Consider the following 15323-nt stretch of genomic DNA (forward strand, 5'->3'; position numbering starts at 1 on the left):
AGCTAGAGGTGATGATCTCAGTCCGGTCACAAACGAACTCTGCAGCGGTTCTCTTGTGGTGGGAACGTGATCCGGTCTCGATTTGGCCCAGCTGTCAAATATACTCCTTTTATTAGAGCTAAACTGCTTATAAGGTGCAGTTTAATCTGAAATATTAGACAGATAAGGCTAATTAGTTACCACAGCTATGAACAAATGCTGTTTCTGCTCCATGCTATTTACACACGTGGTCTGTGCTGTGTTCACTGCTTGCAGCCGCGCGACTCTGTTTACTATGTCTACTTCTGCACTGCACATAGAACTCTGAAACACTGTACTTTCACAGTGTTTTCAATACAGTGTTAAAGTATCTTCACACTGCACAGATATACGCACTGGAACACAGAATAGTTTTGGTGTGTTTAGGTTTATGTCTGTGTAAAACCAAATCAAACAGAGGGCGAAAACGCTCCAAGTTAACAACAAACTAAAAAAAGTAAGTACAGATTTGTACTTAAAAGAGTATATTGAGGTACAAAACCTTATATTGAGGTACAAAAAAAGTACATTTCAGTGAAATGTACCCATGTTTTTTGTGCCAGTAAAGATTATTATAGATATTTTGATGTGTGTCAAAAACGTGATGATCCAAAATTGTCTGGCTTTCAAATAAAAAATGTGCAATTAAAATATATATTGTTTATTAGTACAATGATACAGAATACTGAATGTACCCTTTGGCTGGTTAAATGGTACAAATTTGTACTTATTGCTGTGAGAAATTACTTTGTGCTTCAGAGGGAACAAATCTGACCCTGTAAAGACCAATATTGTACCTTTTGAGGGTACAATTATGAAGAGTGTACCTTTGAGTACAAAAAAGTACTCATATCATACCTCTGTTTTTTAGAGTGAAACTCATCAGCTGATTCGTACCAGAGAAATAAACTACAGGTTGTGAAAACCCCTAAATGGCTCTGTATTAAAATTCAGAGTAACTGAATCCCAGTTTACTAAAAGATGTAGTAATGAATAGCAACAGTAACTAAAAGACCTGGTAACTTTGAGCCCCAGTAACTCAAATTCCTCAGCAGCTTCATGCAACCTAAAGGCACTGATACAGTAAACTCTTGTAGCTGGTGCCAGTAACTGGCAATCTCTAACTAAAAGTATTGGTGACTAGGGACCCTGGTAACTAAAAGCACTTTTACTTGGAACCCTAGTGACAAATCTCTTGTGACTAAAAGCTCCAGTAACTGAAAGCGCTTGAAGGTCTGGTAACTAAGGAGCATCAGTAGATTAAATTCCCCCTGATTAATAAGAATCTCTGTAATTAAAAGCCCTGGTAACTGAGAGCCTGGTTACTGAAATGCCCAGTAACTAGCAATACCCAGTATTAGTAATTATAAGGCAGCTCCACAGTCTTTAGTGTGTTTCAGAAATGACCAGTATGTATCTTCTGAATAATCAGAGCAATGGAGCTCTGGCATATCTGACTATCTGTTCAGCAAAGACAGAGCAGAGGAAAGGAGCGTGAAGCCATTTAAAAATGAATGAAAGGATCTTAAGATTAATTCTTAAAGATGGGTGTAAACAATGAAGGGATTTAAGAAGCTGCTGTGAAGTGATCCTTCATTCTGCAGCGCGTCAGGATTCTGGCAGCAGCTCTCTGAACTGGTTGTAAATTTGTAATGGGGCTTTTGCTAGGCAGGATCAGGGAGCACAACAATAATCCAGTCTAGTCGACACTAAAGCGTGCGCATGTTTCCTTTCTGTCGCCAGCAGAGAGAATAATACACCGGTTCCCCAACTGATAGCGAGGAGGTGATTGGATGCTTGTTGTGGCTGGGATCAAGTAATAAATTATATATATATGAAAAAAAAAATCCAAAGTAAATTGTAATTTGACGAAATAATGTGAAATAATCAGGAAGAAAATTTACCTTGAAAGGAATTAAGAGTTAAACAGGATAATGACCTAAATGAGGACATAACTGTACATAACTGTAGCTTCATGCAACCTAAAGGCACTATTACAGAAAGCCCGTGTAGCTGGTGCAACTCTAACTGAAAGTCCTGGTGACTTGGGAACCCACTAACTAAAAGCACTTATAACTAAGAACCCTAGTGACTGATTGAAAGCAATCGTGACTAGAAGCCCCAGTAACTGAAAGTCCTGGGGACTCCCACAGACTAACCCAGGCATGTTTTGTAACCCTTCTGCTCTGAGGCCTGAGCTCATACTGAAAACGTTCCAGCACTTTCAACACAAACACCCGGTGTCATCACTCTCTGGGAAGGATTTGTGTTTAGTTGTGGAAAACACTAATAATCTCTCCTTGAAAGTTTTTTCAGTGACTAGTTTAGTGTGCTATTTCTCAATTTTCTGCCACAAATCCACGTTCTGAAGTGTAATCCAGTGTCTGTCTAGTTTTAAACCATTTCTTTGTCATCTCTAGATAGATTGTTATAATCGAAAGGGAGAGCTGTAGCCAGCTATGGTTAGCGGTTTGTCCCATGTAGCTTGTTTAAACATGGTAAATATACAGACTACAGTCAGATATACTCACCTTTGAACAGCGAAAGAGCTAGTGTTTAGCGCATTTTGCAGGTAATGCTAATGCAGCTGCCCTCAGCACTTACCATTAGAGAAACTTTACTGAAACTGCTTTATAGTGCTGCACTTCAGCGGAGTGGCTTTAATTAATTTAATTAATACATAAGACTCACTGGATTATATGGCACATTGTAGATTTTTGGGGAAAATTAAAGGATTTTAAGTATGCCTTATAGTCTGAAAAGTCCGGTACTAGTTCAAGTGTTTCTCCTTTAATGAATGGTATTAAATATGGGTTTATCCTATTCCATGCTTTTGTGGGAAAAGCTGTCTCTACAGTCCAGAAAAAAGAGAGTTTTCTACTAGACTTTGAAGCAGTTAGTATTTTGAATAATCACTCCTGCTGCTCTTTAGCCCTATCCAGATGGGATTAGTTTCTAAGGGGGATGGCTGTGAAAAATATTTCACACTTCTACTCAGTGATAAAACTCTTGCATCTGGACTGCAATTGAAAAAAAAGAGGAGGATCAGTTTTTTTTTTTTTTTTTTTTTTTTTCCTTCTCGGTCACATGACATCTCGTTCAGTAGCTCCTCCATTTTCACTCGCTGTTGTGTTTACGTGGATCTCCATGGAAACATGCGCCCAAAGTGTAATTACGTTGCGTGGCAGTGGACAAATAGCTATTTTTTTAAACTTGAGGTAACAAAACTCAGAGAGTCCGGACGGTGATAAAAAAAATTACAGGAGGACCATGGAGTTCAGTGGAAAACAGTAGGTAATTCAGCCTGTACATTTCTCAGAGAACGTCTAAGAAAAACACATACATGGTCGTTCCGGGATGTTCCTCATAAAAGAAAAAATTACCCCAGGACCCCCTGAGAAAATAATCCCATCCAGATAGGGCTTTTCTCGACTCCCCCTTTCATACCAAAAGTACTGGGTGGAGCAACATTATTCCAGAGAACACAGTTCCTCTGCTCCACAGCTTAATGCTGGAAGGGTTTTACCACTCTAGCTCACACTGGCATCAGGCTTAGTGCCAATAGGATCATGTTTATCTACTCCAGAGAGTTCTATTCTATTGGCAGCACTTTTCTACAGGGACTGGACAAGCTGTGTGTGTGTGTGTGCATCTATATCAGCCATGAGTGCACCTTAAAGTAGCCGAATGCCTTCTTATCTGATTCTTAGAGCTGTGGATGTTTTCTCCAGTTACTAGAAAGTCATTTCTGCATTACATAACTTTTGTACAATAGTGCAGCTCAGCTGTTGTAAAGTTTCGGACTTTCGTACACAGTGTTCTTTTTTTTTTTTCTCCGCTTTCTAGATTTGCTGTGTTTTGTGTTGTGATCAGAAAGTGAGGTTGTCCGCCTCGCTGCGGTCGCATTTCCATGGTGATGCCACTGAAGAGGCTGGCCGCGTGCCGACAGCTTATTAATGTACGTTCACACAAACGCGCTTCTCAAACTCACCCACTCCCTTATGCTAATTGTGCTGCGAGGTGCTGCGTCGTCCGGCACACTCCGGCTCATTTGGTGCGTTGTGTTGTACATTACCTGGAGAAGTGTAACACCTTGTTATACACTCATGGTTAAAGAAATAGTTGCATAAAGTTAGTTGCATAAAAAGAAAGTGTCTAATTGCAAAGGAAATTGGAAAGAGGATTAAGATCTATGAAGTGTTGTTAGCACATCCAGTGCCGTCCCACACGTTTACATTCAAGAGCTCTGGTGATGCAGCTGGCCAAGGTGTAGCCAATATCTTGAGATGGCAGCAGCAAGTGCACGATATATCGGTGAAGCATCGTCATCGCGATGTGCGTGTGCACAATAGTCACATTGCAGGACAACACATCATGTTGCAATGTTTTGATTCTTGACAAAAGAAGTAGATACACAGCGCTGTCTCTGTGTCTGTGTAAGTAACAGGATGCTGCTTCTTGAGAAGAGTGAGGGGGAGGGGGGAACCGTGGGGTTGTTAGGAGTAAACATGAGGTAACCGCATGGCCTCCATCCACATGGTTGGGCACGTGCTTGTAAACGCGCGTAAGCACTTGTAAGCTCTTGATTGGTCCGGACGCGAGACGGGCTGGTGACGTCATGGGCCCTGCACTGTGTAATATTGTGATATATATCGCCGAAAAAAGAACATTTGCAATGTAAATATTTTTTTCAATATTGTGCAGCCCTAATGTGCACCAGCATTGTCCTGTTAGAATTCAGAAAGGTAGGACCACTGGTTGCAGGACTTCGTAAGGTGAAATGGCATTGAATTAAACTGCATTCCACGTTGCACGTGTGACAGCAAAGTGTTGACCTTGGCGCTGACCATATTTCATTCTTTTCAGTCTTTTTTTTTCTTTCTTTTTTTTCTTTTTGGACTATTTGCACTAGTCAGATGCTCTGCTTTCCTGTTTACAAACAACTTTTTAGTACACTTCTAATGTTAGCTAAATAGATACTCTTTTTTTTTCCCTACAAGTCTTTTTTTCCCCACAAGTCTTTCATAGCAGCTTACAAGAGCCTACCAATTTTTTTTTCTGACTGTAATTCAAATCCTTTCATTTTTCCACAAATCGACTGTGTGCCTTATAATGCGGTGTGTCTTATGTACGAATTCTACTGGACAGGTTGTAAGGAGCAGTAAAGCCACTCAGCTAAAGTCCAGCATTATACAGGAGTTTCAGTGAAGTTTCTCCAGTGCTATCTCTTTTGCTGTTCAGAGCTGAGTATATTGGATTGTAGCCTGTGCGTTTACCATGTTAAACGCGATATGTGGGACAAACGGCTAGCTTATAGAGCCGTGGCTTACCGGCACACCCAGGGTTGCCCAGTCTACCGTTTTCAGGCAGCATTTACTAGAGCTAACTGGGGCTGCGTAGCACTGCTAACCACGGCTGGCTAGCGCTGCTAACCACAGCTGACTAGCACTGCTAACTGGGGCTGGCTAAGTGCTTGCTAATTTTAGCTAGTGCTCACCCTTGGACAGAATATAGAATTCTAAGCTTACTGTTAATGACTGGAAACGCTTTACTCATTCAAATAAACAGTTTTCAGAAATCTGTATCCAGGGCTTGTTTGAGTTTGAAAGAAAAGTTTTTTTTTTACAGTTTTGTTTAATTAGACGTCCCTTAATGTGCCTTATGTACAAAAATAGAGCAGAAAATGGACATTAATTGAGAGTGCACAGAAAAATACAGTACATTAATATATTAACATATGTGACCGCCTGTCACAACACTTTCTGAAATAAAATGACCCCAAAATTGGCAGCTTGACTCTTGATTAGTGAGTTAGTGTTTAAAAATGGCTACGTAGGTTCATGTCCATTGTCAGAAAGGTAGTTGTCAAATTGCAAATTACAAAAAAGTGCAGAACCGCAAACATCAGTCGATATTGGTTTTATGTCAACCACAGGCTAGTGCTTAATGAAAGCTCTCGCACTGCTGAGACTAAACGTTTAGCTCCAAAAGAGCTGTAGTGACCCCAACAGCTTGAGAGCTTAAAGGCCACACTGCCTTCATTAGCTCTTTAACGTGATCTTCTCCGATGTGCACTTGTTGTAACACCTCTTCGATCCAGCCTGATATATATAAAAAAAGAAGAAGAAGCAAAAGGAGAAGGAAAAACAAGTGTAATGTGCCCTGCTCTGGAGAGAACACGGCCATAATGACCATCAGTCCCACTCCTCCTGACCCAGCACTCAATAAATTAGCTGTGAAATCTTTTATTCATCAGACAGTTCTGCCGGACGCCTCGGCCCGCTCTCGCTGCACACGCTGGACGTCCTGGTTCTGAGCGTGTAATGAGTTGAAGGCCGCTGAGGGAATGATAACACTGCCTTCTTTCCCTCCGCTTGTTTTTTCTTCCCGGGCCAAGAAACTTCTGTTTACTTTCCTTCTGTTTGCCTTGTTCTTTTCGTGATATTCATTAAGAACATTAGGTCAGTCTCTCTTTTTCTCTCTCTCTCTCTTTGGCTCGAGTTCTACTGTTGCTTCTTTGTCCTAATCTGTAAAACCTGTTAACTATTTGCTAATTGCCAGCTTTGGTTAAATAATTAATCATAGATCTCTCTCTCTCTCGTGCGCATTCTCTCCCCCTCTTTCTTTTTTTTTTTCTCTCGTTTGCTGGCTGAATTTCCATCAGCCTTGTTGTTGTGATGCACAAAGTCTCCAAAAATGATCCAGGCATCCCCTTTTAATTAGACTTTTTTGTATTTTAAAATACACCTGTTACTGACAGTTTGAAGAATATCCATAGAAAAGCAAAAAGCATCACCAACAGAACTGTATTTTCTAGAGGGATCATACATAAGCTTATGGTCATCATACCCAATGCCAAGCATCAGCTAGAGGGGGTCAGTGTAACGGCAACATGTGGAGCTTGATATAAATCTAATACTGTTTAATCTAAGTATTAGATCCAGTAGATGACCTTGCTAATGTTCTTAGGAGCGCTGAATGCAATCAGGGTTACACAGCAATTGTCTGTACACATCTAGTGTTAATATTTCAGAGTATATTAAAGACTGTAGTAAAGGAGTGTAACCTCAGTCAATACACTTGGTTTCAGAAGATTGTAGTATGAAGTATGTATTTGTATTGTAAATATCTGCAGGCTGCAAGCTCTAATTAACTAACACTCTCTTCCTCTCTTTCTCTCGCTCTCTCTCTCTCTCTCTCTCAGGGTTTTGACCAATTAAGGATAGAAGGCCTGCTGTGTGATGTCACGTTGGTTGCCGGTGATGGGGATGAGGCGTTTCCTGTCCATCGAGCCATGATGGCGTCTTCTAGCGACTACTTTAAAGCCATGTTCACAGGTGAGAGAGAAAGGAATATGTCCATTATCGCATAGTTGTGGTGCACCATTGTAGTGTGAAATCCAGTTGAGGTTATTTCTGTGTATGATGAGATCTTTATTTATTCATTAACAATTAGGATTTACATTGTCAATTGCATTAAGTAATGTTTGTAAAAAAAGTTGTGTGGCCGTGTGGTCCAGAGGTCTAATTCGCTGCTACTTTGAATGGGAGGTCGCAGGGTCGAATCCTGTTTATGTAGCTTGCCATCAGCTGTCTGTGCCCAGAGGGAGCACAAATGACCTTGCTCCATCCAGGTGGGTAAATGGCGTTCCTCGACTTCACATGTGTCGGAGGAGGCATGTGCTTGTCCACACCCTACCTAGGGTCGCAGGCGCCACTTATGATGGGGACGCACAAAGGGGTGGGACAGTTGGACAGCCAAATTGGGAGAAAAAAAGAAAAAAAAATCAATTATAAAATAATTAAAAATAAACAAATCCTACTGCTTGCCATCAGCAGCCAGAATCTGAGAGAGAGCAAAAAGCAAACAAGGATGAACAAGGATATAAAGTGGGGGTACATTAATTTAGATGTGTTAGTGTTCATGAAGGATGAGTTCAGTCTCCAAGTGTGTAATGGCCTGAGGAAAGAAGCTGTTCCATAGTCTGTTAGTGATGGCCAGATGCTCTTATATATCTTCTGATACCTTCTGCCGGACTGCAGAACTGAATAGATTCTGTGTGAGGGATGGGTTGAGTAATCTTTGCAGTGTTGATGTAGTAGTGTGATGTACATGTGACTTGATGGAAAGGAGACAAATTCTGATGATCTCCGCTGCCCTCACAAACTGCTGTAGGGTCTTGAGGTAGAAGTTGTTGGAAGTTTCAACCCAGACAGTGGTGCAGCTCACTGTAGAACAGTCCCTTAGTAGAACGGTAGGAATGGGAGGGTTGTCGAGATGAGCTTTCTTTAGTCTCTGCAGGAAGTACAGGCACTGCTGGGCTTTCTTGGCTATGGGCTTCAGGGACAGGATGCTGGGCGTATACTTGGCTGTGTTGCTAAAGGCGCAGGTGATGTGAGGTGAGGATCTCCACAGTTTGCACACTAAGGAACACACTTCGTACTCTTCTGATTTTGTTCCTACTGATGAGACTTACCACGATCGAGTCAGCAGAGTAAACTACAGAGGGCTTAGCACACAGCCCAGGGGGATACCAGTATTCAGTGTGGTGCTTCTTCTTGAAGTGCTATTCTTTATCTCGACTGTCTGAGATTTTCCAGGGGGAAATCCAGGGTTTAGTTACAGAGGAAGGTGTTCAAGCCCAGCGGGCTCAGCTTTTCAAACACCACCTGCTCCCTGAGTGGGGGAAATGCAGTGCTCTCGCCAGATTCATTTGCTGACAGCTCCAGACAATTTCTCGCTGTGCTGCGTCCCTTAGATCTGATGTGCTGGGCCCATCATGAACCTTGTGTCTGACAGAAGGGTCTGTTGTGGTCCATTGCTGGACCAGTTTAAATGCTTTACAGCCCTCCACAGATGCAGAAAAGCTTTTACTAATTTGTGAAGTGAATTATTTCTGGTGGCTCGATCCATTAGGCCAGATGTGAGGAACTGTTGGCCAAAGTCCTGCAGAGTTTGGTTATTTATCTGCTCTAGCATACTTTTTGGGGATGCACAGAAATGAAAACTTGTATTTGAAACCGAACAAAATAAAACCATAGGCTTTTTCAGCCATTAAATGTTACATAATTAAAATGGAAATGCACACAGAACACTTTTAATTAAGCCAGCATACAAACCAACAAAGCACAATACATTTACCTCAGCAGTGCAGTTGTAGTCATAAATTTACTTCAGCACTGCTTTACTACTTTAATCAGGCAGCCAGACTTTTGGTGAAGACTACGTTATCTAGCTGTTTGACTCAGTTTTTGAAGAGGCAGGAAACTGATACCAAGAATTATAAGTGGTTATAATTAATTTGAGTAGAGGGTAAAAATGGACCTCCCAGTGCTTCTGAAAATCTCCCAAGAGGAAACTCTGCATTTTTTTAAACAAAGACAAAAAGAAATGTCATTCTTCTGTAAAAAAAATATATTCTTAAGTCTTTTGGCTTATTCCAAAATACTGATTATGTATTTATTTTTAATTTTAATGTTCAGCCAAAAAAATTAGGTTGCCTTATATTTGTTGCCTCATAAACCTGGTAAACAGCAGATGAGTAGTGTCGTGTGTTTGAGATTTCAGAAGTGGAATTGGCAACCCCTGCAGTAATAAGCCCCTGGCCATAATATAATTATATATAATTTATTATACAGTGTTATTGCGGGCTGTGCTTGAGCTCCCATGCCATGAGAGATTAAATCTGCACCATATTTCTAGTCTTAATATTTGTCTTAGTTCTAGTCTTAGTATTAAATGTGTCTATGGAGATTTATGCACAGGTATTCAAAACAAATGTTTGATCATTTTGGGCAGCAAACAGCAGCGCTGGTCTGCTGGAGTAAGATGCTGTAGGCTCGCACAAACACACACATGTATCTGCTATCTTTTTCCATGTTCCATTAATTGCGTAGTCAGGCAAGCCTTATGTTTCCACCCACATATTCCCGCCTTCACGGTTCAAACTGCTAAGCAACATACAATCGCGGACACATGCAGAGGCAACATGTTGAGATTCAGTCATAGGTTGCCAGATCTGGATAGAACCCTTGGGGGTTGCCAGGATTCTGACAATAGTTCTAAGGTCTGAGAAGACTCTTGTGAGATCATACAGGAGAGAAGTTGTTGGGTTTATGGTAAAACCAGCTACAGTACGAACAGCATACTGCTCTGTATAATACTGCATGGGATGAATACTTCCAAAATATTAAAAGTTTACCTGCAGTTTTGCATTTATTGAGTTCCTGTCAAATAAAATATTTTCTAACATATATTTCTACTGTGATGATAATGAGTGTTTCATCACACCTCTAGTTGTTTCAGTCAGTCATCTTCAGCTTAACGACTCTTCTCTATCTTCTATAGCGGCTGTTACTCTTAACTGCTCCCCATTGCAACACTGCACAATTTCAATTGGGCAGCTCTGCGGTATCATCTCAGCTTTTTTTCTAAATCCATGCTCCTCCCTGTTGGTTAGCTGTAGCTCAGGGCCGCTGTCACGACAGATTCTGAGCTGATTTTGGTGATAGAAATGGGCTTCATTATCACTCGCTGTGTGTAAAGACAGTTATTTGCACTTAGCTGGTAGCGTGAAGTCACTTCAGATACTGGAATCCTCGTTTCCTGTAAGCCGTGTGTGCAGAAGTGAATCGGAACGAGTGTTACTCGAGTGTGAGCACACTTTCTGCTGCCGGAGGGCTGCAGCTCTGCTGTGGGTTTAAAGGCAGCTTGTTGGTTCAGTGAACTGCAAACAAAGACGAGTGTTCTTGTGCTACTCCTGACCGATGCAACCAACCCTTACTTTTCTGCCACAGTCAAGCTGTTTCTGTCATATATAGCTTAATAAACCATCTAGAACTAATTTCACAACACATTTTTATATATATTATTTACTTTCCCTTTATTTTTGCCATTTAAGCTCTTTAAATCCAGTCAATAACAGGAAATGGTACAAAGTGTACATTTGTTTTAGTTAAGGAAGGCCTTTAGTTAAGAAAAGAAAAGATAGTATTGTAAAATACTATTTTTTTTATTACATGCTCTGTTTCTATTTAATCTGAATTTGTTGCATTCAATACATCACTTTTTGCTAAAAAATAATTTTTAACTGTAAAATTCAAATGAGAATTTAAGCAAATGAATGAACTGGCATAAACTTAAAAGTCAGTAACTAATGCTTTTAATACTGTATATCTTAGAACTCAGTTTTTTTTAGAACTTTAGAAAGTCTGATGCACCTTTATTCACCTAAAAATTATCTTCTACAGTAACTACACTCTACTAATTTTATATAATAGCTTAAATGTGTTGTTCTGTAATAATATGTACCAGCCCTGTGTAAAATGCTTTACAATGAGATACAAAGTGTGGTGACAAATTTAAATTGCCGACAATTAAAATTTGTCACCACACTAATATTAACAGAATTTAGATATTTTGTTAAAATATTTGAAAAATAATATATATATATTATGTGTATAAAATATGTTCTTTATTGTTTTTAATACAAGTCTTTTCATTATTATGATCTGGCATGGGGGCTTTTATTATGAATCCCAAACTAAAATTATTTACAGAGTAACTACACTTTACACATTTTTTACATTAATAGCTGAAATGTGTTGCTCTGAGAAAAGCCCAGCCCTGTGTAAAATGCTTCAGAATCATATACAAATATTAACAGAATTTAGATATTTTAGAATATTTTGATAAGTTTACTTATTAAAGTGTAAATAAAATATTTTTGATAAGAAAACTGGATGTTTCTTTGTTGTTTTTAGTATATGTCTTTTCTTTATTGTGATCTGGCATGGGGGCTTTTATTATGAAGCTTAAAATGACTGATTGGCCATAATGGAAAACGGCTAACTGGTGATGCCAACTGTTTTTCATGCTGAATTAATAATTGATTTTTGATAAACAAATGATTCAGTACGTTCTGCTGTTTGTCATGATGTGTGTATGATGTCTGTATGTTGCTGTGGTCTTCAGGTGTGATGATCAGAACATCAGCATGGGCCAAAAAAAATGTTTTTTTATTATCATTTTTTTTTACATGGTAATAAAAAAAATACATGGTACATGTTCAGTCATGGGAATGAGTTTGGACACATCTTGAAAAGCTTTCTTTTTTACAATGACTCTCTGTCTTATACGTTCTGCTATATATGTACGATTACTACAGTGATGTACTGCATGTGAGTATATTTATCATTTATATGGAGACGTAAATGTTGGTATAAAAATAAAGTGTGTCTGAGCACATACAAATCTAATCTAAAGTAAATATTGCTGATATGTCAACCTCACTGAGTCTGACAGGAGTCTAACCCCTGGATGTTCTCTCTCTCTCTCTCTCTCCTCTCTCTGTCGCTCTTATCTCTCTCTCTGTCTCACCATCTCTCTCCCTCTCTCTCTGTCTCTGTCTCTCTGGCTGTAACTGTATCAGTTGAAGGGCTGTTGTGTTCCTGAGGCTGTTTTTGTCACTGTTTTTTCTGCACACTATGTGACAGTAGTGTCACTCCACTTTAAAAAGTAAACCCACTGAATGACACTCAAAACAGAGTGGAGAAGAAAAGGAAGCAGAGTGAGAAGAAGAGTGTGTAAGAATGGAGAGGGCGTGTGTGATTGTTTAATTTATTGTGTGCGCGTGTGTGCGCGCGCGTGTGTGTGTGTGTTGTGACTAACAATAAATATTAAAAACATCAATGTGCTTAACTTGTGCATACATATGAAAAGGTAATAAATTAATATTTGTGGTTGCGTTTTCTAATAAGTAAGTTCTATATTAATGATATATGTGTGATGTGTATTTATTCTGTGTCTGTGTGTGTCTTTGCTTCCCTGGGGTGAATTGTTTGAAGTGTGTTGTCAGTATTGCTCTGTGTCTGTTTTCATGCTGTGTGTGTGTGTGTGTGTGTGCGTGCGTGCGTGCGTGTGTGTGTGGTTATCCTGAGCTGTGCTTTTTATCCAGTTCTGTTTTTTTTTTTTTTTTTTACTGACCTTATTTTCTCTCCTCGTTCCTTTCACTATCACATTTTCTCTCTCAATATGTTTGATAAATTCCTTTCAAAATTGTTTTTAATACATGAAGATTTTAGAATGTAGCTGCTCATTAGTCTTTAAAACATACTTTTTAAATTCTGAAATATATGCATTTTTGTCAATATACACTGCCTGGCCAAAAAAAAAAAAGTAAATGATCTGGAGTTGCTGCAGTTGGTCAGGTTTGGGTTCAGCAACAGTATGTGAAAGAATGAGGTCAGCTGACTACCTGAATATACTGAATATAGACCAGCTTATTCCATCAATGGATTTTTTCTTCCCTGATGACACGGGAATATTCCAAGATGACAATGCCAGGATTCATGGGGCTGGAATTGTAAAAGAGTGCTTCAGGGAGCATGAGATCATCATTTTCACACATGGATTGTTCACCACAGAGTCCAGATCTTAACCTCATTGAGAATCTTTGGGATGTGCTGGAGAAGACTGTGCAGTGGTCAGACTCTACCGTCATCAATGTAAAATTAATGCAGCACTAGATTGAAATAAATCTTGCAACATTGCAGAAGCTTATTGAAACAATGCTGCGGTAAATGCGTGCCACAATCAAAGCTAAAGGAGGTCTAACAACATATTAGTGTGTGTGTGACCTTTTTCTTTTGGCCAGGCAGTGTATATACTATTAATAAATTGAGCTAGTGCAAGTGAAATGCTTCTACTGAAACTCAGTAGTAATGTAATATTCTACAGCTTTATTTGTTAATGTCTGTAGTATTCAGTACATTTGTAGATTCACTACATGTAATATTATACAGTTTGAAAAATGGCTCAGTGCTGCTAGTATGCAGTAGTAATATTTAATAGTCAAGAAATGTTTGTTTGAAGCTCATTTGTGTAAAATTCAGTAGTCCATACTATTCTGCAGTCAGGATCAGTGGGCAGTAGTTATTTTAAGAAGTTTATAATATTCTACAGATAATGTTCAGTAGTTATTAATATAAATAGGTCAATAATATTCTGTAGTCAAGAATGTTTGAAAGTTATTAATCTTCAGTAGTCAGTAATATTCATTGGACTATAATATTCTATAGTCAGTATTCTGTGTTATATAATGTTCTGTAGTGTATAGAAAACTGTGATCATTTTCAGTCGTCTATAATTCTCTATAGACAAGAATACTTGAAGAGTCATTATTAATAAGTGATCAGTAATTTGTAGCAGTTTATAGTTAATAGTAGTTAATAGGTGATAGTAAACAAAGTTTGAAAATCAGTAGTATTTAGTAATAGTCAGTAATATTCAGAATATTAAAATCTGTAGTCATAAAATTAGAAAATTAGTACTGTTCAGTAGAAGTAAACATCTAGAATTAGTGCACAATAGTGTAGCTTAGTCAGAGTAGTCCATAGAGAATAGTCAGTAATATACTAATATAATGTACGTTTAAAAGCGTTTCCTGTTTTTAAAGGTTATATCTCAGCTCTTCTGTTTAGTTTTAAACTCAAATTTACTTCTGTATTAGTTGTTCATTGTTGTTCATTATTTATTTCTGTCATTATTTCACTGTTTTTAGTTTAGTTTTGTTATTTGGTTTAGAACACCTTCGGCTTGCACACTTAAGACTCTGACCCAGTTCTCTATAAAGCTGCTTTGTGACAGCGTCCGCTGTATAAATAAAGCTGAACTATAAAACTGAAAATGCTGTAGTAGACAGAATCAGTTTAAAATTCTCAACAGTGTGCTAGCCTTGACCCTCGAAGCGCTGGTAGCATCGCTGGCGCTGGGGGGTGTTTATATGAGCGGATGTTAGATTATAGAGTCCAGTCATAGTCAAGGACTTGTAGGTGTGGGGGTCACGGCCTCCGTCAGCAATGCTCATCCTTAGCTCCTTCCTCTGTGTAGATGTTTACGTGCTTCTTCTTCTTCTTCTCAGATCAGCTTTTACTGTTCCGTCGCCTGCTCTCTTTTTATTTAGCTGCTCCTCCCTCATTTCTCTCGTTCTGATTCTCTCTCTTAGGTGGGATGAAAGAACAGGATCTGATGTGTATAAAGCTGCATGGGGTGAACAGGATCGGCCTGAAGAAGATTATAGACTTTATCTACACCGCCAAACTCTCGCTCAACATGGAGAACCTGCAGGACACGCTGGAGGCAGCCAGCTTCCTGCAAATCCTGCCCGTGCTCGACTTCTGCAAAGTGTTCCTCATCTCCGGGGTAGGAGATTACCATCACACTCGCACACCACATGCACACAGAGATTAGCATCACACACACACACACTTATACACACACCCGTGCCCAGTACGCTCTTCAGCACA

The 15323-nt window shown here is 39.3% G+C and overlaps 1 protein-coding gene across 6 annotated transcripts in view; it reads left to right on the forward strand.

Annotated features, from left to right (window-relative positions):
* klhl13 (kelch-like family member 13) overlaps positions 1–15323 on the forward strand; it is a 97808-nt gene that overhangs the window by 61496 nt on the left and 20989 nt on the right. For all 6 annotated transcript variants that reach the window (XM_022664456.2, XM_007236363.4, XM_007236360.4 and 3 more), the window contains 2 exons: positions 7223–7355; positions 15023–15219. In XM_022664456.2, the coding sequence (XP_022520177.1) occupies positions 7223–7355; positions 15023–15219 (330 nt within the window). The remainder of the gene's footprint in view (positions 1–7222; positions 7356–15022; positions 15220–15323) is intronic.

The sequence above is a fragment of the Astyanax mexicanus genome, chromosome 1 (genome assembly GCF_023375975.1).
Source record: "Astyanax mexicanus isolate ESR-SI-001 chromosome 1, AstMex3_surface, whole genome shotgun sequence".
Taxonomy (NCBI): domain Eukaryota; kingdom Metazoa; phylum Chordata; class Actinopteri; order Characiformes; family Acestrorhamphidae; genus Astyanax; species Astyanax mexicanus.